General features: G+C 46.3%; 1 protein-coding gene and 1 pseudogene across 1 annotated transcript; one reads left to right on the plus strand and one right to left on the minus strand.

The window, feature by feature from the left end:
* Nucleotides 1–2,956: 2,956 nt before the first annotated feature.
* Nucleotides 2,957–4,713, minus strand: LOC101779572 (patatin-like protein 1). Its single transcript, XM_022829599.1, has 4 exons — nt 4,598–4,713; nt 4,007–4,385; nt 3,593–3,862; nt 2,957–3,529 (listed from the first exon to the last, which is right to left on the minus strand). Exons 1-4 carry the CDS (start codon nt 4,696–4,698, stop codon nt 3,299–3,301), a joined length of 981 nt encoding a protein of 326 aa, XP_022685334.1. The 5' UTR covers nt 4,699–4,713; the 3' UTR covers nt 2,957–3,298.
* An 8,973-nt stretch (nt 4,714–13,686) lies between these two features.
* On the plus strand, nt 13,687–15,528 carry LOC111258203 (annotated as a pseudogene).
* The last annotated feature ends 5,721 nt before the right edge of the window (nt 15,529–21,249 follow it).

Raw genomic sequence — 21,249 nt, forward strand, 5'->3', positions numbered from 1 at the left:
AGCCTAACAGAGCTTTTGAGGATACATTGAATGTAAATGAAGCATCAAATCAGGAGATTCCACCAATGATAACTCCAGGCTTTGAACTAGTGTATAATGGAAAAGGTATGAACTGTGAAAACTTCACCTATGGTGAAAATAATGCGTACTCCCTCCGTCCCACAAAGACTGTTCGTTTAGAAAATTTTAGACAAGATAGTAGCAATGCTAAAAGTCCAAAGTACCCATAATAACTCTTCTTAATTGGATGGATTACCAAGTAGAATTAATTATGCATGTACGCTTGCAGTAATTGTCGGACCTATTAGCCTTCCTTATTTAGCGAGTTTGGCTCGAGCATCGATGGTGAGAGTAAATGATCGATTCGTTAATTGGGTCAGAAGGTATTATGAGGGTCTTTGTTGGATTATCTGGACACTCTTTGTGGGACAAGTTTTGAAGGCTAAATGAATAGTTTTTGTGGGATGGAGGGAGTATATAGTCTACTGTGCGCATAATAATTATTGAATGCATAATTCAAACTAGCAGATGTTTAATGACACAATTTCCATGGTAGGTACTGAGGCACCTAGTAATCTATTGGGCAAGGAGCTGACCATGCACTAATATCAATAGCATGTGTCAAGCAAGCAAAAATGCAGTAATGCTCACAGACAACGATGCTACCCAAGAGGTCAAAAGCAACCATCTTATGGAGGCACCAATCCAATCTCTTGATTATCTAGATCGACAGGATGAGGACATCGTCAATGACAAGCAACTCCTGCTAAGTTCACCCAATGCTGGGAACTCTGAATTCACCACTGACAACACTGCATTAAAGATCAGCGCGGCTACTGGAAGCTCTATTCCTTCACAGTTAGCTGTCTCTCAAATCTCTGATCTCCAAATTCCGTTTGTCAAGAGGTTACCTGCTATATGGTCTATATTTGAAGATCTGGATATGTTTAAGAAGGTACCACAACGACCACATTTCTTTCCCCTTCAAGAGCATTTGCCAGGACTGCGTGAAGATAGAGCTTTAGGATTCATGTTGTCGATTGCCACATCAGCAGAAAGTACAAGTAAATTAAGCATAGAAGACAGCATGGAAATGTTCGAGAACAACATCAATGAACTTCGCCATCTAGAAAAATATGTATTCACTGTGCAACATTTGTTGCATTACCTGAATAAATTGTTACAGATCAAATCTGATTATACCAAAAATCTTGAAGAGAAAAAGAAGCTGAATATGCAGATCTTTAAGAAGACATATTCCTTGGCACAAATGGACTCATCGCACCGTGAGAAGGATAAAGCTATAGCTGAGCATGAGATGAAACTTGGACAACTTCGCGGGGAAGTACAGCAGATTGCAAAGGAGGAAGAACATGAAGAAGCAGAACTCTCAAGACTGGAACATGATTACAGCAGCGTTGAGGAATCATGTGACAATGAACAACTGCAGTTTCGCAGCATCTTGGATCAGCTGCAACAGAAGCATCTAACTGCCCAAGTGCCCAAGCTTACATAGGGCCTGTTTGTTTCAGCTTTTCTGAGTAGCGATTCTCTGGAAATCTAGCTACGCTGAAAAGCTGTTGTCCACAGAATCTGCTGGTAGGAGAAGCAAAGTGTTTGGCAACCTAATTTTTTTTTGTTAGGGACAGGTAGCTCGATAGCAAGGTGGTGCTTGGTGGTCGGCGGCACTGACTGACGGGCGGCACAGGAGGTGGAGGGGCTGCGAGGGGCCAGCGGCGGGTCCACACCACCACCACCAGCATGCGTCAGTGCTTTGCCACGCCATTACAGGTGGCGCACACAGGTTCTTCCTCTACACCGGCTCCTCCGATGGCTACGTTAAGGGACACCGCCTCGCCGGCGCCATGGCCGGGAGGGGCCGGTAGCGGCACGGTGACCGGTTGGGAGGGGCCGGTGGCGGGGCGCGGCGGGGTTGGCGGAGGGGCCGGCAGCGGACGGTGCGGAGGATGAGCGGGAGGGTGCAGAGGGGAGAGGGGGTGCTAGAATTGGCAGGATTTTCCCGCAAGCGGCACCCCGGCCTGATTCTCACCTCATGTTATGCTTCCGCTCGGGAGAAAATCTGATTGCTGTGGAATCGAACGAGAATCATGGCGTTTGGGAGGATTTGTTCGATTGTTTTCACTAGAATCCGCCCAGAATTGGAAACCACCAATGTTTTCATTACTCAAGCCGACATTCTCGCTTCCGCTTCGTCGACCCCCGCTTTCACGTTTGCTTCCCTCTAAGGCGGAACGCTCCCCTACCGATGCATTTTGACAGGCCCATAGTTCCATTCCAACCGGAGACTTAATATGTCTAGGTAGCTTGGCACCCTATTGAGCATGCTCCAGGGTTGTAGCTTGTAAGCTTATCTAGCTAGTTATCGTTGTGTTTTGCATGAATTTTCTTGGGGTCATTTGCTAGCTTTTATTTATGTACAAGAAGCTCATGATGGCTTGCTAATGGGAGCTTGATGCAGTTTAAACAATCTATATTTTTTTGTTCGAGATGATTGTTGTCTTTTCAGTGTTCTGCTGAATTTGTGTTGATCTTGTGTTTGAGAATTTTGCCGCGGTTGATTTATTTCTCTCTTTTAAAATGGAGTTCTGATTTCAGAAAAGGTGGATTTTGGATAACACGGTACTGCAGTATTGCAGTGGATCTGGTGCTATTTACTGATCCATCTTGACATTCTTTTTTTGGATAGCTTAGTCTGTATTTGGCATGTTGTGGAGAACTATCAAATATCACCTGCCATTTTGTAAGTAATATTCTAGCGACGAAACTTGTTGTGGTACTGAATACTGATGCAAGCATTATACTACAAAAGTTCATCTTTTGTGTAAAATTTAATAATACTCAATACTATTTATCATATTGTGGCTGATATAACGAGGATACCGAAGAAAAATATCAGTGAGAAAGGACATGTTGAGAAATTCAAACTTTTCCTCGATTAAAGGGAAATTCCGAGAAAAGATGTGTTGCCAACTTTTCCTTAGTCTGTAGCATGTAGAGAACACAATTATACGTGGCTCAAATCCATTTGGAAGTTTCAAGAGCAAAGGTGACCAGAGTGCTCTACTGAAAGACTTTGAAAGTAAAATAAAAAAGGCACTCAAGTTCTCTGATAGCTGCTGCTCCCTACTCCCTTCGTTTCAAGGTCGTTTTGACTTTTATAGGTTTAAAGATGTTTGTATGCACCTATGCACCTAAAAAAGACAAAACGACCTACAGTTTGGGACTGAGGGAGTATATATGATGTGTAAGACTTTTTTATTCTATGTCTTCTCCCTGTTCACTCGCGGGCAGGCTGGCGAAGTTTGCGTTCCGCGGAGAGCTTCCCGGAAAATTCCTTGAGTGCCGCCTCATTGGTGAGCCCGCCTGCTACGGTCTCGTACACACCCGTGTCGATGTTCACCCTCGCCACCTTCTGCTTGAGCAGGTCGTTGCCAATCTTGATCAGCTCCTTCATGTTCTTCTCCGTCGTGCAGTCCACCAACGCCGTGTCTCCCTCCAGCGTGTCAGTCTACATCCAAGCACATAAAGTCATTGTTTGATGTGGGTACAGACACAGGTCATTACAAGTTACCTGTATGCGCAGGTAGTTGTCCTCGCAGCCGAGGAGCTCGAAGAGCACCTCGGCGTGGATGTCGACCATGTCGACACTGGCGTTGTAGAAGAAGTCGATGAGCGGGTTGAAGCCGTCGTAGGCGAGCCAGTTGAGCATGTTCCACTTGTTGCAATCCGCCGCGGTGTACCTCTCCGCCTGCTTGGCGATCCCCGTCCCGATGGAGATGACCAGGATGTTCCTGTACACGCTTGCCCCCACGCCGCCGTCGTCTTGCCTGCCCATGCGGTGGTGCTTATTCCGCTTCTCCTCCATGCCGGCGATCATCGCGGTCATGGCGGCCGTGGTCGGGTTGTTGCGACGTTCCAGCCGGCGCACGAGGCCGCCGTGCACGAGGTGCACGTCCTTGTCCTGCAGCTTCCGGCGGAGGCGGATCATCTCCTTGGTGAGCAGGGACATGGCGGCCATGGTGGGGTTGTTGGCCGCGACGCCGCCGTCCACGAGCTGGAACTCGTGGGGCCTGCCGCCGTCGGAGCGCCTGGTGTCGAAGCTGTGCGCCGGCAGGTAGGTCGGCGCCGCCGACGTGGCAATGCAGACGTCGGCGAGGCGCGCGTTCTTGTGCGCCTCCCTCTCGGCCTCGAACGAGTTCAAGAGGATGGGCTGCATTCGCTTCACGTCGAACGCCGGCACGACGAGGTTGCTCAGCGTGTCCGCCGCCTTGGTGTCCCCAAGCAGGCTCCCGATCTTGTCGTGGAGGAACTTGCCGTCGTACTTGGGGCCGCCCCGGAGCTTGTTCCATGCTTCCTGAACCAAGCTCGGGACCCAGCCCCTGCAAAAAGCATCACGAGCACCATGTCTCGCACTTGTCAGTTGTCACTAGCAAGGAACATGAAGAACAGGTGCAAGAACTGACAGTGAGGCAGCCTTGAGGCCATTGGCCACAATCAAGCATGAACATGAACCTGAAGGTGCAGGAAAAGGTGTGTCTGAAACTCTGAATGCTGGAAGAATAATGTGATGCCGTACCCTTTCTGCGGAAAGATCTTGGGACCATTCTCACGGTAGAACTTGCTGATGTCCTTGGCAGCGAACAACGGCCGATTGTCCTTGCCGGGCGCCGCCAGCATAGAGGCGATCAGCCCGCCGGTGCTGGTCCCGGCGATCACGTCGAAGTAGTCAGCGATCCTAGCATCCGGCCCGTCATTCTCCTGCAACCAACCAACCAAATTAACAATGCGGTGATACCGAATTATCTGCACCGAAAACAAGTGAATCAAAACTGGAGTGTAGGTACTTGGAGCTGAGCCTCGAGGCGTGCTAGGATGGTGGCCGGAATGAGGCCGCGGATGCCGCCGCCGTCGATGCTCAGCACCGTGAGAACCCTCCCCTGCTGCGCTGGCGGCAGCGACATCCACAAGGGCACCGTGAGACTAACTTCTGCTAAGGTGCTTCTTGGAACTTTGTCTCCCCGATGTAAAGCTCTCGAGTCTGGACTCTGGACTGGAAGTACGAAAGCCTCCAATGGCTTATTAGTCAACCACTGATAAGTGACAATCGATGTGATTATGCTACAAGTATAACCTAGCCTACCGACACTCCAAGGCATATTGCAGGCTTCCGTCGCTTCTTCCAAGGAGAGATCTGGGCGCGAATCCCGTTAAGGCGATGGCTGGGATAAGATTGTTTGGGACTGAACCGAGAGTTTTTCACGAACAGAGATGTTTTGTTTACTGATGCCTAATGTTCTGTGTCTGCCACAAGCTGACAGGCCCAAGCAGTCCCAATGCAAGCATCGGGATCTGCGGAATTGTACCTGAGACATTAGTATAGGCAGTAGCGAAATGCAAAATGTACGATGCATGTGCCCCGCTCTACGCCACAAACGATTTGTGTTGGCACAGGCCAATTAGCGTGCTGGCGGGCGTGATTGGCACCTGCCAGCATAAAGTTTCCTTGGGTCAGCGGGGGAGCACCCACCAACATAGTGGCGGGCGACGCAAGCACCCGCCAATATAGATCGCCCCATATATGCTGGCGGTGGGCTTAGATCGCCCGTTAGCACAGAGGCCATAGTGCTGGCGGTCGACCTAAGCCCACCACCAGCACAGATGGGGTGATGTGTGCTGGCGGTTGGCTTATATCGCCCGCCAGCATAGAGCCCGCCATAAATGCTCCTGTTCATCTTTTTTCCACAATCTTCCATTTGGAGCTTGCCGGAGAAGAGCTCGAAAAAACTCCAAATCTAAGAGGGAAGGTTTTGCTCTTGATTTCCTTGGAGAAGGTGGCTATATAAGGTGAGTTTGTGCCATTCCAACCTTTTTGAACTTCTATCCATCGTACCTAGGTTCATTAGCTTGTCATCTAGATCTAGATCTAGAACTAGGAGAGAGAGGAGGGAAGAGAGGGAAAAAAACTAGAAATGGATTATTTTTGTGAATAAAATTCTACGGTCATATTACAACCATTACAATGCTATGTTTGTCATTTTAATGTAATATAGAATTGAGTTTGATTGTATTTTTCCTTCTTATTAATTATTACATCCATAGTTTTAATTTATGAAGTTGATTATTCTCATTTAGGGTAATATTAATTGGTTTCTATTATTTTTTTCCTAGTTTTTAATTATTACCTCCATAGTTTCAATTAATGAATTTTATTGAATTAATATATAATTGAGTTTGATTTTTTTTCATTCTCCTAGGTTTAACTTCTAGGGAAAAGCTCCAAAAACACTAAATTTAAGGGGGAAGGTTTTGCTCTTGATTTTATCTGGAGGAGGTGACTACATAAGGTGAGTTTGTGCCATTCTAACCTTCTTTTTCAACTTCTGTCTATCATTTCTAGCTTCATTAGCTTTGGGGTAATCTAGAATTGTTTAATTGAGTTTTTTATTAAATTTCTTGCTACTTATTAGTTAATACATCCATAATTCAATTTAGTTTATGGAATAGCTCATTTAATTAGGTAATATAACCTAGAAACCTTATCATAAGTTGTTAAAGATGGATCAAAGAACATGAATGGATGGCATACGGAGACATTTGCCTATTTCATGTTAGAGGTAGTGAAGTTTGTGGAGGTTGCGAAGAAGCACGCTCGCATTTGCAAGACAAAGCAAGTATGTTGTCCATGTTTTGACTGTAGCAACAAAATTGTATGGGAGGATACTAATGTCATCAGGAGGCATTTGATAAAGCGAGGTTTTGTGGATGGCTACACAATTTGGTCCCACCGTGGAGAGGCAGAATGTACTTCCAACAACACAGACATAAATACTGGCTGCGATGAAGTGGGTGGTGATGGTGCAAACGATAATGATCATGTTATGATGGATGATGATTACGACCATGGAGATCAAAATGGTGGTCAAACAGATGTGCGTGCGGAACCACAGGTGGACAAGAAACTGATGTTGATATGGAGGACATGTTGCACCACATTGAACCAGAAGTGTTGCTAGGGAGTGGTAAAAGGTTAGAGAATTTTGAGACGCTCAAAAAGGCAGCAAAGGACCGTATGTATGTGGGATGTGGCAAGCAGTGGACAGTGCTACATTTCGTCCTTCATCTTTTGATCCTGAAGGCTAAATTTGGCTGGTCAGATAATAGTTTCAATGATCTCCTTACTCTGTTGAGCAATTTGCTCCCGAAGCCGAACTTTGTGCCAAAAAAATAAAATGAAGCAAAGAATATTATCAATCCATTGAAGATGCATGTGTAGAGAATACACTCGTGTAGGAACCACTGCATATTGTACCGCGGTGAGTACACGGCATTGGAAAAGTGTCCAAATTGTGATGCTAGCCGTTACAAAAGTGATGCCAATTTCTGTGAGGACCGTACCGGTTCCTACATTGGGAATAAGAGGAAGAAGGTTGAAAAGAAAAGTGCTGGTGCTCAAGTGGAGGATGAGTCCTATATAGGTACTGACATGACGACTCAGTGCAGAGTCTCTGCCTTGGTGATGTGGTACTTACCGGTGGTGGACCATCTAAATCGTTTGTTCTCAAACCCAAAGACCGCTGAAATAATGACTTGGCATACTGATCGCCCAGTAAAGGATGACAGAAAGCTTCGACATCCTTCTGATGCTCGCCAATGGAGGACCTTCGATGCCAATCATTTAGAGTTTTCAGATGAAAAAAAGGAATGTGCGGTTCACATTGAGTACAGACGGCATGAATCCGTTTGGTGAAAGAAGCAGCACGCACAGCACATGGCAAATGCTGATGACCATGTACAATCCTCCCCTATGGCTATGTCACAAGAAGAAGTTACTTTTGCTAACCATTCTCATACAAGGCCTGAAGCAGCCTAGCATCAACATAGATGTTTTCCTTGAGCTATTGATGGAAGATATGCAGAAGCTTTAGGAAGATGGGGTTTGGATGTGGGATGAGTGCAGACACGAGTACTTCACACTAAGGGCCATTATCTTTGTTACCATCGATGATTATCCCACCCTGTTTGCCTTGACAGGTCTGGTAAAAGGTAAGACAACATGCGTAGTTTGCCTAGATAGAACATCATCTGTGTACCTTAAGGGATATATGAAGACAATGTTCATGTGGCATAGGCACTTCTTATTGAAGATGCACAAATACCGCAGGATGAAGGACTTCTTCGATGGCACCAATGAGAATGACTTTGCTCCAAAATCAGCTACGGGTAAAATAGTATTTGAAATGTGCGAGAAGGTCAGGTTTAAAATCAGCTCTAATTATCCAAGGGCATCCATTGGCCTTGCAATATCCCCTAAATCTGCTTTTGTCAGATTTCTCTATCCCAAGCTCAAACTCTTGCACTATAGCATGTTGCTTGACTGCCAATCTGAAATCAACCATGCAAGGATATACAGTACCCACTGCCATCTATGGGTTGTCCCTGTCCCAATCCAACACTGGCTCTGAATGCTTATTGTCATGTACATCAATACCCACATCATTCATATCACGTAGAAGGTCTTCTGGAATGATTGAAATAGTAGCTTCTTCCTCAGCTGCTTGTGCTGCTTTCTCATCAGCTGTTTTGAATCCCATTGCTTCAAATACAATTTCCTCATCAGCTAACACATAAGGTTCTCCATCTTGATCAGGATCAGGGATAATAGTCAACTGACTCGAATCAACAAGTTCAGCTACCTGTTCTAACTCTTCTGTTGAGGTAAATGTGTCACCTGTACCTTCGGTATGAGATGAAGGACATACTAGATCAGCATGAATAGTCACACCACAACTGGCTTTGGACCAAGTTGAACTGTGCAATGGTTGATATCCAGCCTTATCAACTGCCTCAACAACAACATTTGCCATTTTCTCATTTAGTCTAGATCCAATCATCTTCTCAAGGTGCTCATTTTTACTAATCTTCCACTCAGCGACACTGTCAGAATCTACTGCCCACACCACAAGTTCTTGACTAGACCCCCAGATAATCCTGCTTGCCATATCAGTCAGAAAGTTATCCAAATTATACCCAGAACATGTATCCACCCACAGATCATGCCATTGCTCTGCCATTTGTATGATTCCATAGTCATGAATTGCCTTATATCCTGCACATTTAACAACTAATTTAAATGCATTGCCAGGATCAATCCTGACAGAATCATGAACATACAACAATGTTAGAGTTAGAGAAATCCAACCCCAATACTATGACTACCGTAGAACTCTACATTCATGGAGAGGGAGATGATTCACTTACCAAGGAGGGCACTCACTGGGTGTCATCTTCAGGAAGCGGCACTGCCTTAGCTAGGGTTCCAGATCGGTGCCACCACATAGGACATCGTCTCCTCCACGCTAACCCCCTCTGCTACAATGCAGATCCGGCCGCGAGCACACTGCACGCATGCACAAACCAGGTTAGGAACCGAAGAAAAACAGCCCACCTGCTCCTTGAAGCGGAACAATGGATCAGAGCTGGCGAAGAGAGGAGCGGTGGCACAGAGAGGGTCGAGGGCGGGCACGCACGGTGGGGAATCACCAGTGGGCCCCAAGGGAGCGGTAGCAGCGTTGGGTGCTCACTGGGCGGTGGTGCTGGAGGGAATCGACCGGCAGCGGCGCTAGGATCACGGCAGCGCACGGAGAGGGTCGAGGGCGGGCGCACGCGGCGAGGAATCACCGGTGGGCTCCCAAGGGAGAGGCAGCAGTGTCAAGTGCTCACTGGGCGGTGGCGCCGGAGGGAAACGATCGGCGGCGGCGCAGGGATCCTAGCGACGCACGGAGGGCGTGATTCCCTTTGTGCACGGGAATGGGGAACCCGCTTGGTTGCTAGTTTAGAGGCGCGCCTGGGCAGAAAGGATAAGGCAGGGGTAATTTGGTCCTTTCGCGTCCCGATTCTACACTGGCAGGATGAGTTGGCGCGCCATGTGTGCAAAAATGGCAAATACGTTGCTTCGTTTATAGAGGGGTGGTAAAAATGTAAGGGCAACCGTAAGGATGGCAACTGAAGGAGTGCCATCTGTAAGGATGGCAAATAGTTAAATATCCTCTGTTGGGATTGGTTCCAAGTGATATTCCATATGTGAGGCTTGGATTGCATTTTATTGGCGTCGAATTTTCCAGCCATGTTAGGCTCCTATTTGTTTTTAGTGGTGCCTTTGCCTTTCATTTCTTAGTAATAATAGGTCAGGGAATCAGGGATGGGCTGTGTTGCACTCTCTACTAGTTCCTGTTTATGGACATGGTTTCCTATTTGGTCTTTGCTATTTCTTACTCTGTGTATTCGTTTGCACTTTTCCTGTTTTACTCTGTTGCACTCTCATATTGTTCTCTTTGAATCTTGTTGTGCATATGTGGTCTCTTTGAATCCTGTTGTGCATAGGTGGTCTCTATGTTGGTATTGTAGTTTGCTTTGTTTGATTTACGATCGTTACTCCATTATCAATATTTTGCTCGTGCACATTCTTTTGCACGGAGCAGCAATTTATGCAACAAGGAAATTAATTCTGCTTTGTCTGTCTGGAATGGCATGCAACTTCAGCATCCAGAGACTTTTGATGTAGAAAATCTTGTGGTTTTCTGCCTTAAATCGTTTCCATTCAACATTTTATATTCATGTAGAAGTTCTGCTGGTCAATTCCTTTTGTCATCTATGTGAACTTGTTAACAGGGACTAATACTGATTCATTTAAGAACATTTACACCAGAAAATGTTTGTATCCCGTCTAACATTGATTCATCAATGATGTGGTTTGTCAAAATTGAACAACTGATGTACAATCTGCAGTAAAAATGAGAAAAGACTTAGAAGTACCAGAGACTTCACAGAGCTCAGTCAATGTAGGAAGTGCTGTCAAGAACAGAGACAAAAGAAAGCATCTGGATGCATGAAGGTTTCTTCCTTAATGGTAAGAACATTCTTCCTTGATCTGAACTTTTATTAGCCATCCACATCTCACTCTTGCAATTTACAGATGGAGGGAACAAAAATTCGAACTCAGCAGCAGCTTGACAGAACTTTGGAGGACACAAATCTGAATATTCCATCAATGGTGCCTCCCGTCTTTGAACAAATGTAGAATGAAGAAGGTATGAACTGTGAAAACTTTACCCACGGTGAAAAAGTGCATAGTGTACATGATGATTGTTGAATGTATACTAGTACAAAGTAACAGACATTTAGGGCCTGTTGGCTCCAAGGTGCTAAAGTTTAGCACCCGTCACATTGGATGTTTGAATACTAATTAGGAGTATTAAACATAGGATAATTACAAAACTAATTGCACAGATGTAGTCTAATTCGCGAGACGAATCTATTAAGCCTAATTAGTCCATGATTTGACAATGTGGTTCTTCCTGTAATCATTTGGTAATGATGGATTAATTAGGCTTAATAGATTCGACTCGCGAATTAGACTCCATCTGTGCAATTAGTTTTGTAATTAGCTCATGTTTAGTCCTCCTAATTAGCATCCGAATATCCGATGTGACACTGCTAAAGTTTAGCACATGGTATCAAACACCTCTTTGTATTTCTGTGGCAGGTACTGACGGGCATAGTAAGCTATTGGACAAGGAGCTGATGGCTAGTACCAAAAGGATCTGTCCAGCAAAAAGAAATGCAGATGTGCTCCTCACGGACAACACTGCTACCCAAGAAGTCAAAAACAGCCATCTTACGGGACCACCAACCCCGCCACACTTAATCGTCTAGCTCAACAGGATGGCAGTAACATCCTGATGTTTCGCAAACTAGCAGAAAGTATAACGGAACTAGGCATAGTAGACAGCATGTAAACATTCACGGACAAGATCGATGAACTTCTCTTTCTCGAGGAAAATGGATTCAGCGTGCAAGAATTGCTGCACTGGCTGAATGAACTGATCAAGATCAAATCAGCTGATTATACAAAAAATCTTGAAGGGAAACGCACACTAGTAGAGAATTGACTTTCGATCCGACCCCTTTTGTCCCGGTTTAAAGTTGGCCCGGGACAAAAGGGGGTGCGCAGGGGTGGGGAAAATTAGAGGGGAGCATTACTCCCGGTTGGTAATTGCAACCGGGACTAAAGGCCCCCCTTTAGTCCCGGTTGCAACGGCTAGCTGGGGGGCGTCGGTGGCGGGACCCTTTTATCGGTTGGAGGATCCAACCGGGATAAACTTCCAACCGGGACAAAAGGTGTTTCCTTTTGTCTCGGTTGGAGTTTTTAACCGGGATAAAAACTCATCCCCCACTATATCCCGAGACAGAGACTTTCTTCTTCCTCCAGCCCGAGCCAGTCCAACACATTGATAGAGAGCTGAGCTTCACCTACTCTCCGGTGGTGCTAAAGCAAGGGAGGTGCTGCCCGAAGTTTTTTCCCTCATTTTCGTGGGAATTTGACTCAGCCAACACAAGTGTTGCGAAGGTTTGCTACTTCATCCTCGTGTTATGCTTTGATTTATGCTTTGGAGATGGAAAGATTATTTGCTACAATGTGATGATGAAGTAGAAAAATGGAGAGGTATTTTGAGCTAGAATGTGAGAGAGATTGATGTGTCATATATAGTATGCATTATTTCAGTGGTTTAAAAATGATGCTACCTTGTCTAGACGGTTTATCTTATCAAATTCAATATGGTTTTTTAAATCCATATACTTGTTGAACTTGCATACCGTGTTCATTTCGGCGAGAATGTTCTCCGCCGAGCAGCAACGTATGTTAAGATGGAGGTTCGATTCTACGAGAAAGAGTGGATATGGACATCGTGACCGTGTCCCCTTTTCCGTAGCATCTAACCTCTTTCATGACGAAGTGCGGTGCCGCCCAGCTGAGGACATCCTCGCGAAATGAACACGGTCTTCAAGTTCAACAACTTCTGTAGTGGTAAGAAAAGAATTTTTGTACATAGATAACTTCTGCTACTTGTTGAACTTGCATACCGTGTTCATCTCGCCGAGGATGTTCTCCGCCGAGCAGCAACGTATGTCAAGAAGGAGGTTCGATTCTACGAGAAAGAGTGGATACGGACATCGTGACCGTGTCCCCTTTTCCGTAGCATCTAACCTCTTTAATGACGAAGTGCGGTGCCGCCCAGTTGAGGACATCCTCGCGAGATGATCACGGTCTTCAAGTTGAACAACTTATGCAGTGTTAAGATAATAATTTTTGTACATAGATGGCTTCTGCTACTGGAGGAAGTGGCGATGGTGGGGGCGATCGTGGTTCCTATTATGGCAAGGTTCCAATCATAGTTGGCCCTCAGCATAAGCCGAAGAAAAAGAGCGCGCTGGAAAAAGCAATGCTTCGTTATTTGCAGCAACGTCATGAAGAAGCTGTTGCCGCGGGTCAGGAACCTTCTTTTGGTGGTCGTTATGCTCCACCCTCAGTCCCGGGTGTTTCACGTCCACTTAGTACTACCGTTTCAGGCGGCACAAATAAACCTAAGGATGAGGTTGGGTCAGCGGAACCTTCGTCTTCACCGTCCAAGGATGCTTAAAGTCCTCCGTGATAATAACCAGTGGATGGCTTATTGTATTGTATCATGTTGTTTGAGACTTTAATTTAAATATGTGTATTTGGATCTTCATGTTGTTGTATTGTACCATGTTGTTTGGATCTTTAATCGATTTTCACGCGTAATCCATTGTCAAGTGTAATCCATTTTCATGCGTAATACGATGCAGATGGACCGGCAATGGATGTATAATGCAGACATGCGGAGCAAGGCGTTTATTGATGGCTTGCATTATTTTCTCGAAGTGGCAAAAGCGAACAAGCCAGAGAATGGGTTCGTATGTTGTCCATGCTTCCAATGCAATAACAGGAAGGAGTATTCAAAGGATTCCTGGGGGACTATTCACAGCCACTTGTTTAAATACGGTTTCATGCCTAACTATTTGGTTTGGACCAAGCACGGTGAACTAGGGGTTGTAATGGAAGATGGCGAGGAGGAGGAGGAAGATGACACCATTCCAGACTGGGTTGCAGACCAAGCTTTTGCAGGTACTACAATGGGCGAGGCCTATGAAGATGAGTTTGCAGAAAATGACCCTACTGATGACCTTGGTCAGGTGATACGAGATGCATACAGAGATTGCGAAACTGAGAAGGAAGCAGCAAAGTTGCAGCGCATGATAGATGATCACCAAAAATTGTTGTACCCAGGTTGCCCGCAGGGCCATAAAAAACTAGGTACGACACTAGAATTTGTGCAATGGAAGGTAAAAAATGGTGTGTCCGATAAGGCATTTCAGGGGATGTTGAACATTGTCAAGAAGATTCTCCCCGAGAATAATGAATTACCGTCCACAACATATGAAGCTAAACAGATTATTTGCCCTCTCGGATTGGATGTTCAGAAGATACACGCATGCCCTAATGACTGTATCCTCTATCGTGGTGATGAATACGAGAAATTGGATGCTTGTCCCGTCTGCGAAGCCCTGCAGTATAAGATCAGGCGAGATGATCCTGGTGATGTCGAGGGGCAGTCTCCCAAGAAGAGAGTTCCCGCGAAGGTGATGTGGTATTTCCCTATAATACCACGCTTGAAGCGCTTGTTCAGGAACAAGGCGAATGCTAAGTTGATGCGATGGCACAAAGAAGACCGTAAGGAAGATAAGATGCTGAGACACCCCGCAGATGGGGCACAGTGGAGATCAATTGATAGAACATTCCCAGACTTTGAAAGTGAAGCAAGGAACATAAGGTTTGGTTTAAGCACTGATGGATTCAATCCATTCGGTGAGTTGAGTAGTGGTCACAGTACTTGGCCTGTGACCCTTTGTATGTTCAACCTTCCTCCTTGGCTGTGCATGAAGCGGAAGTTCATTATGATGCCGGCGCTTATCCAAGGCCCAAACCAACCCGGCAACGACATTGACGTGTACCTAAGGCCGTTGGTTGATGACCTTTTACAGCTCTGGAAGGAAGAAGGTGTACGTGTGTGGGATGAGGATAGACAAGAGATCTTTAATCTACGAGCACTGTTGTTCGTAACCATCAACGATTGGCCTGCATTGAGTAACCTTTCAGGACAGACAAATAAGGAATATCGGGCATGCACCCACTGTTTAGACGACACAGACAGCATGTACTTGAAGCACTGTAAGAAGGTCGTCTATATGGGTCATCGTCGATTTCTCCCTGCTCACCACCAGCTGAGAAAGAGCGGGATGCATTTCAAAGGGACGCCAGACCATCGTAAAAAACCTGCACACCGTAATGGAAAGCGTGTGTTCGAGATGATGAAGGATGTATATGTAGTCTTCGGAAAGGGACTTGGTAGCCAACCTGTATCGAACGACGATAACGGACATGCACCCATGTGGAAGAAAAAGTCAATATTTTGGGAACTACCTTATTGGGAAATCCTAGAGGTTCGCAACGCAATAGACGTGATGCACCTGACGAAGAATCTTTGCGTGAACGTGCTAGGCTTCATGGGTGTTTATGGAACCTCAAAAGATACATTGGAAGCACGATAGGACCTGAAAGCCATGGGGCAACGAGATGACCTACATCCGGAAAAGAGAGATAATGGACAGCACTACTTACGTCCTGCCAGTTACACTCTCAGCAAGGAAGAGAAGGATAGCATGTTTGAATGCTTGAATAGTATGAAGGTCCCGTCTGGGTACTCCTCGAATATAAAGGGAATAATAAATATGAAACAAAAGAAGTTTACAAATCTCAAGGCTCATGACTGCCACATGTTGATGACCCAGTTGCTTCCGGTTGCACTGAGGGGTGTTCTACCAGAAAATGTCCGGTTGCCGCTCGTAAAGCTATGCGCGTTTCTCAATGCGATTTCGCAGAAGGCAATCGATCCATCCAAGCTATCAAAGCTACAAAACGATGTGGTGCAATGTCTTGTCAGTTTTGAGTTGTTATTCCCACCATCCTTCTTCAATATTATGATGCACTTACTGGTTCACCTAGTAAAAGAGATTGGTATTCTCGGACCTGTATACCTGCACAATATGTGGCCTTTCGAGAGGTTCATGGCAGTCCTAAAAAACTATGTTCTTAATCGTGCCCGTCCAGAAGGAAGCATCGCCAGGGGATATGGAACAGAGGAGGTGATCGAGTTTTGTGTTAATTTTATTTATTCAATTGACTCGATTGGGGTTCCAACTTCACACCACGAGGGGAGGCTCCGAGGAATGGGCACCCTTGGAAGGAAATCAAGTTTGAGCAATGATACTGATTTGTTCGACAAGGCACACTACACTGTTCTACAATAGTCATCCTTTGTGTCTCCGTATATCGAGCAGCACAGGCAGATGGTAGCTTCCAAAAACCCGACCAAATCCGATGCTTGGCTTACCCGTCATCACATGGAAACTTTTCCCTCCTAGTTGCGCCAACAACTTATGGGTAACTCTGAGATTCACCCACAGCTTGCCTGGTTAGCCAGGGGACCTGCTACCACAATCATCAAATTCCAAGGCTATGAGATAAATGGTTACACATTTTACACGAGAGCCCAGGACCAGAAAAGCACGAACCAGAATAGTGGTGTCCGCATAGATGCCATGGACAGAAATAATAGCAAGGAGTCGTATTATGGTTTCATACAGGAGATATGGGAACTCGAATACGGACCGCTGTACATCCCTCTATTTCTTTGCAATTGGGTGAAGCTAACTGTCGTCACCAAAGATCAGTACGGAATGACAATAGTAGATCTGAGCAAGACTGGATACAGTGATGACCCATTCGTACTTGCCAATGATGTGCATCAGGTGTTCTATGTGAAGGACATGTGCAGCAAACCCAAGAGGAATCCAGAAGAGACATGGGAGCCAAAGTGCCACATAGTTCTTTCAGGTAAAAGAAAAATCATGGGAGTCGAGGATAAAACAGACCAATCAGATGATTATGATCAGTTTGATGGCATGCCTCCATTCGCCGTTGAAGTTGATCCAAGCATCCTGCTATCCAAAGAAGAGGCTCCGTACTTACGCCGCGAGCATGATCAAGGAACTTTCGTGAAGAAGAAATTTTACAACGTTGTATTGTAATGCGTTAAATGTACATGACCTTTGTGTATTAATTGATACAATTTGTCATTTACCCTATGTATGATTTCATGTGTTATTAAATTTGTTAGGTGAAGATTTTTTAGATAAACATGAACATTGTTAACCACATACTAACATGGATTTTTCTGCGCATTCAAATAATTTAATTGAATAATTTCTTGATCACAGCAATGCAGTAAAATAAATATTTTACAGGCTAGATGAGTTGGTATAAAATTAATGATTACTTCATACTTATTGTCAATTTACTCGTTAATTAAATATATTTTTGCATGTACAGAATCTGTGAAGGTTTTGTTTTTCATCCTGAAATGCAGTGAAAAGGTAAAATAAAATCCATTTCCAAAAAACAGGCGGGAGAAGAAAAATAGGAAAAAAGACATTTTGTCCCGGGTGCTAACAGCAACCGGGACAAAAGGCCCCCCTTTTATCCCGGTTGCAAACGACAACCGGGATAAAAGGGTACGTTTCGTCTCCCGCCCGAACGTACCCTTTTTATCCCGGTTGCCAACTGCAACCGGGATAAAAGGCCCCCCTTTTATCCCGGTTGGTGACGGGACCTGGGATAAAAGGCTCTTTTGTCCCGGGTCCCATTACGAACCGGGATAATAGGGGGGGGTTAAAAGGCACTGTACTCCCTTCTACCCCCCGCCAGTTACACACTTAGCCAAAATTTCGCCAAGTCCCGCGCGTTCTCCGCCGTCGCCGCCCGTCCGCCTCCCTCGCCGGCCGCCGCCGTCGTCGTCCCCCATTGCGCCGTTGACGTCCCCCATTGCGCCGTCGTCGTCCCCCGGCCGGCCCGCCTGGATCCCCTCCTCGTCCGTCGACGCGCCCGGCCCCCGGCCACCTCGTCGCCTCCGGCCACCGGCTCCACATCCTCGTCGCTGGCTCCATCCTCGTCGCCCCTCGTCGCCGTCTCGTCGCCGTCCCGCCTACGCCGCCGTCGTCGTCGTCGCCTCGGCAGCTGCCATCCTCGCCGCCCCGGCCGCCGCCGTCCCGCCGACCCGGCCGCCGCCATCCCGCCGCCCCGGCCGTTGCCCTGCGCGCGAGAGGTCTGCTGCCGCGCCGGCCGGGGCGCCGGGAGGGTTTTCTTTTTAAGTTATAAAATTATGTTTTATTTTTAGATAGATTTCTAATTTTGTTAAGTTAGATTTTTAGATTTCTAATTTTGTGAAGTTAGATTTTTAGATTTCTAGTTAGTTTGTTAAGTTAGATTTCTAGTTAGTTTGTTAAGTTAGAGTTGATACAGAGAAAATGAAGTTAGAAATTCGTAGGATGCATCGCCGTCCCCTCCGCCGAGTAGCCGCCGTGATCGCTGCCGTGATCGCCGCCGTCCCGCCGCCCATCACAACGTAGTAGGCACCGCCCGTGGTTCCGGTGAACCGTCCCCGCCTCCGTCTTACCGCCGTCCTGACCGCCGCCGTCCCGCCTCCGCCGCCCTGATCGCCGCCGTCACAATCTAGGCACCGCACGTGGATATTGTTACAAATTCGTAGAAATTCGTCAAAATTCGTAGAAATTCGTAGAAATTCGTCAAAATTCGTAGAAATTCGTAGAAATTTGTAGAAATTCATAGAAATTCGTAGAAATTTGTAGAAATTCATAGAAATTTGTAGAAATTCGTACAAATTCGTACAAATTCGTAGAAATTTGTAGAAATTCGTAGAAATTTGTAGAAATTCATAGAAATTTGTAGAAATTCGTCAAAATTCATAGAAATTTATAGAAATTCATAGAAATTTGTAGAAATTCATAGAAATTTGTAGAAATTCGTCAAAATTCATAGAAATTTGTATAAATATTCCGGACTTTGTACGATTCATGTTATTTTATGATTTCATTATATACATGTATGATTCCGGACTTTGTAGGACTTTGTACAAATTTGTAGTAAGATGATTTCTATGACTGTCATGTATGATTCCATGTATGTCTCCATCAATAGTTGAAATGGCAGACGATGAGACCGCAAGGTATATCATGGAGCAGATAATCGCTGGTGATGGTAGTGGCGACAACGTTCCACTATCATACACGGATGAAGAGGGCACCCAAGCGGACATGTTCCTCAACATGTCCGCCGATGGGAATGAAGAGCAATAGCCGCAGCAACAACTTGCCGTGGCGGAAGGTTCCAGCGAGGTATATACAACCATTCTTGTATTGTTTCACGCCACCGCTACTACTACGTACTAATTAACGAATCTTCAACTGTTAGCCCTCCGGATCGACACAAGGGCAGAAGACCCGAGGTCGTACAAAGGTGATGGAAGGGAGGCTTGTCATCACCGAAGTTACAGAAGAGGGCAGGCCGGTTGCTCCCGAGAAAGTAGCAAAGAAGTACGTGAGTCAAATCAGGGCAATCGTCCGGGACAACGTGCCAATCAGCATCAGAGAATGGAAGGGCAGAAGCGATAATCCGTACGCCCTTCCAGAGACAGAAAAGAATATGCTGTGGGAAGACGTGAAGAGACATTTCACATTCCCCGAAGGATATAGTGAGAAGGATGTCAAAGCGTGGACGCTTAAGAAGATGGCTACTCAATTCCAGACATTCAAGAAGATGCTGGACACCCACTACATCAAGAAGGGCAAAACTCCAGACTTCAACGCGTGGCCAAAGTTGAGGGACCACTGGGATGCATTTGTTGAATACAAGAGGAGTGAAGAAGGTGTGAAAAAGATCACGACCAACACAGCAAATGCTAGTCAGAAGGGCTACCACCATCATTTGGGGCGAGGTGGGTATGGCTCAGTAATTCCCAAGTGGAGGAAGATGGAACAAGATCTGATCGAACGGGGAATCGTACCTGCAACTACTGAATGGCCCGAACGATCAAAGAACTGGTACTACGCTCATGGAGGCTCCCAAAGCCAAGAGGATGGGACGTTGATTTTCAATGACACAATACGTGAGAAGGCCGAACATCTCATGAAGAACATTGAAGATTCCAAGGCTGGGAGGTTGAGGGTGGACCGAGAAAATGATGAGCTCACATTGGCCCTCGGTAATCCAGAGCACCCAGGACGTTGCCGGGGGTTCGGGGTGGTTCCGTGGAAGTTCGCTTTCTGAGGCGACAGCGCCTCTTACAGAAGCCGGAAGCGAAGAAAGGAACAGATCGAGGAGAGCTGGCGGCAGATGCTAGAACAAAGAATGATGGATGAAATCAATCGGCGGGTGGCCGACGCAGTTGCGGAGTTGGCCCAATCTGGAGCAATGCCGAATCCTAACACCGCCAGCCCTTCTCAACGCCTCGGTAGCAGTTGTGCTTCTACAGGGGTCCCCGATGCGAAAACGCCCAGGTTACCCATGGAGGAGCAACGGTTCCCCGTGGATGCCATCACGCAACGGACCTCATGTGAGCTGCATGCACCGGTCGGCAACCTCACTATTAAGGTATACTTATACATAATATTTATGCAATCTTGTCAATTGATCCAGGCCTCGAGATCGGAGTTCAACTTGTTTACTTCTGCTATATGTACAGGTAGCGTACGGGAGTGCGTTAGCAACCCTGGCAGGGCAGAGCAGTGATGGCATGGACATTCCAACAGGCTACGCCAGCGTCTGCGTCGAGCAAATAGTTAATCCCCAGTATGAAGGTCTAGAGCTCGACTTCCCGGGAGGCGACGGGAAAAAGACATTGGCAGATGCGCTTCATGGGATCATTCTATGGAAGAAACGCTACATCATTATTCCCAGCACGGAGCCATCTCCTCAGACCTCAAGACCGCTCCCCGTAGATCCCCAGCAGCGACCTTCTCCTCATACCTCGAGACCGGCATCTCCTGCTCCAGGACCGTCCCTTCCATCTATATCAAGGTCTCCATCTCCACCACATCCTGGTGCTGGGAGCGACGACGACAATAACAACACCCCTCCCCGATCACCGTCGCCGGCACCAAGAGCGGCCCCCTTGAAGGAACCTGCAGCACCACTAAAGAAGTCATGAGCACCGCCTGCCAAGCAAAGACAGAGAAAGAAGAAAACAAAGGACCCTGAAGTGGCTCGTAAGGAACGCTGGGAGGCAATGTCTCATGAAGAACAGTGGGCAGAAATCCAACGAGAGGCCAGTGAGTGGTTCAAGAAACAAGCCGAATTAAAAAAGGCAAGGGAGATGGAGCCACCGCCAGTAAGTCGGCGAGATTTAAACTTTTTTATCAGGATGGAAGAAGGAGCCAAGAAAAGGATACCACTCT

This window comes from Setaria italica, chromosome VIII (genome assembly GCF_000263155.2).
Source record: "Setaria italica strain Yugu1 chromosome VIII, Setaria_italica_v2.0, whole genome shotgun sequence".
Classification (NCBI taxonomy): Eukaryota; Viridiplantae; Streptophyta; class Magnoliopsida; order Poales; family Poaceae; genus Setaria; species Setaria italica.

What these genes read in the sequence shown, in the direction of transcription:
- LOC101779572 (XM_022829599.1), bottom strand. Translation starts at nt 4,698, where the DNA reads ATGCTGGCGGCGCCCGGCAAGGACAATCGGCCGTTGTTCGCTGCCAAG. An exon ending in CCCTGCTCACCAAGGAGATG is followed by an intron (nt 3,863 to 4,006) that starts ATCCGCCTCCGC and finishes CGGAATAAGCAC; the next exon opens with CACCGCATGGGCAGGCAAGA. An exon ending in ACAACTACCTGCGCATACAG is followed by an intron (nt 3,530 to 3,592) that starts GTAACTTGTAAT and finishes GCTTGGATGTAG; the next exon opens with ACTGACACGCTGGAGGGAGA.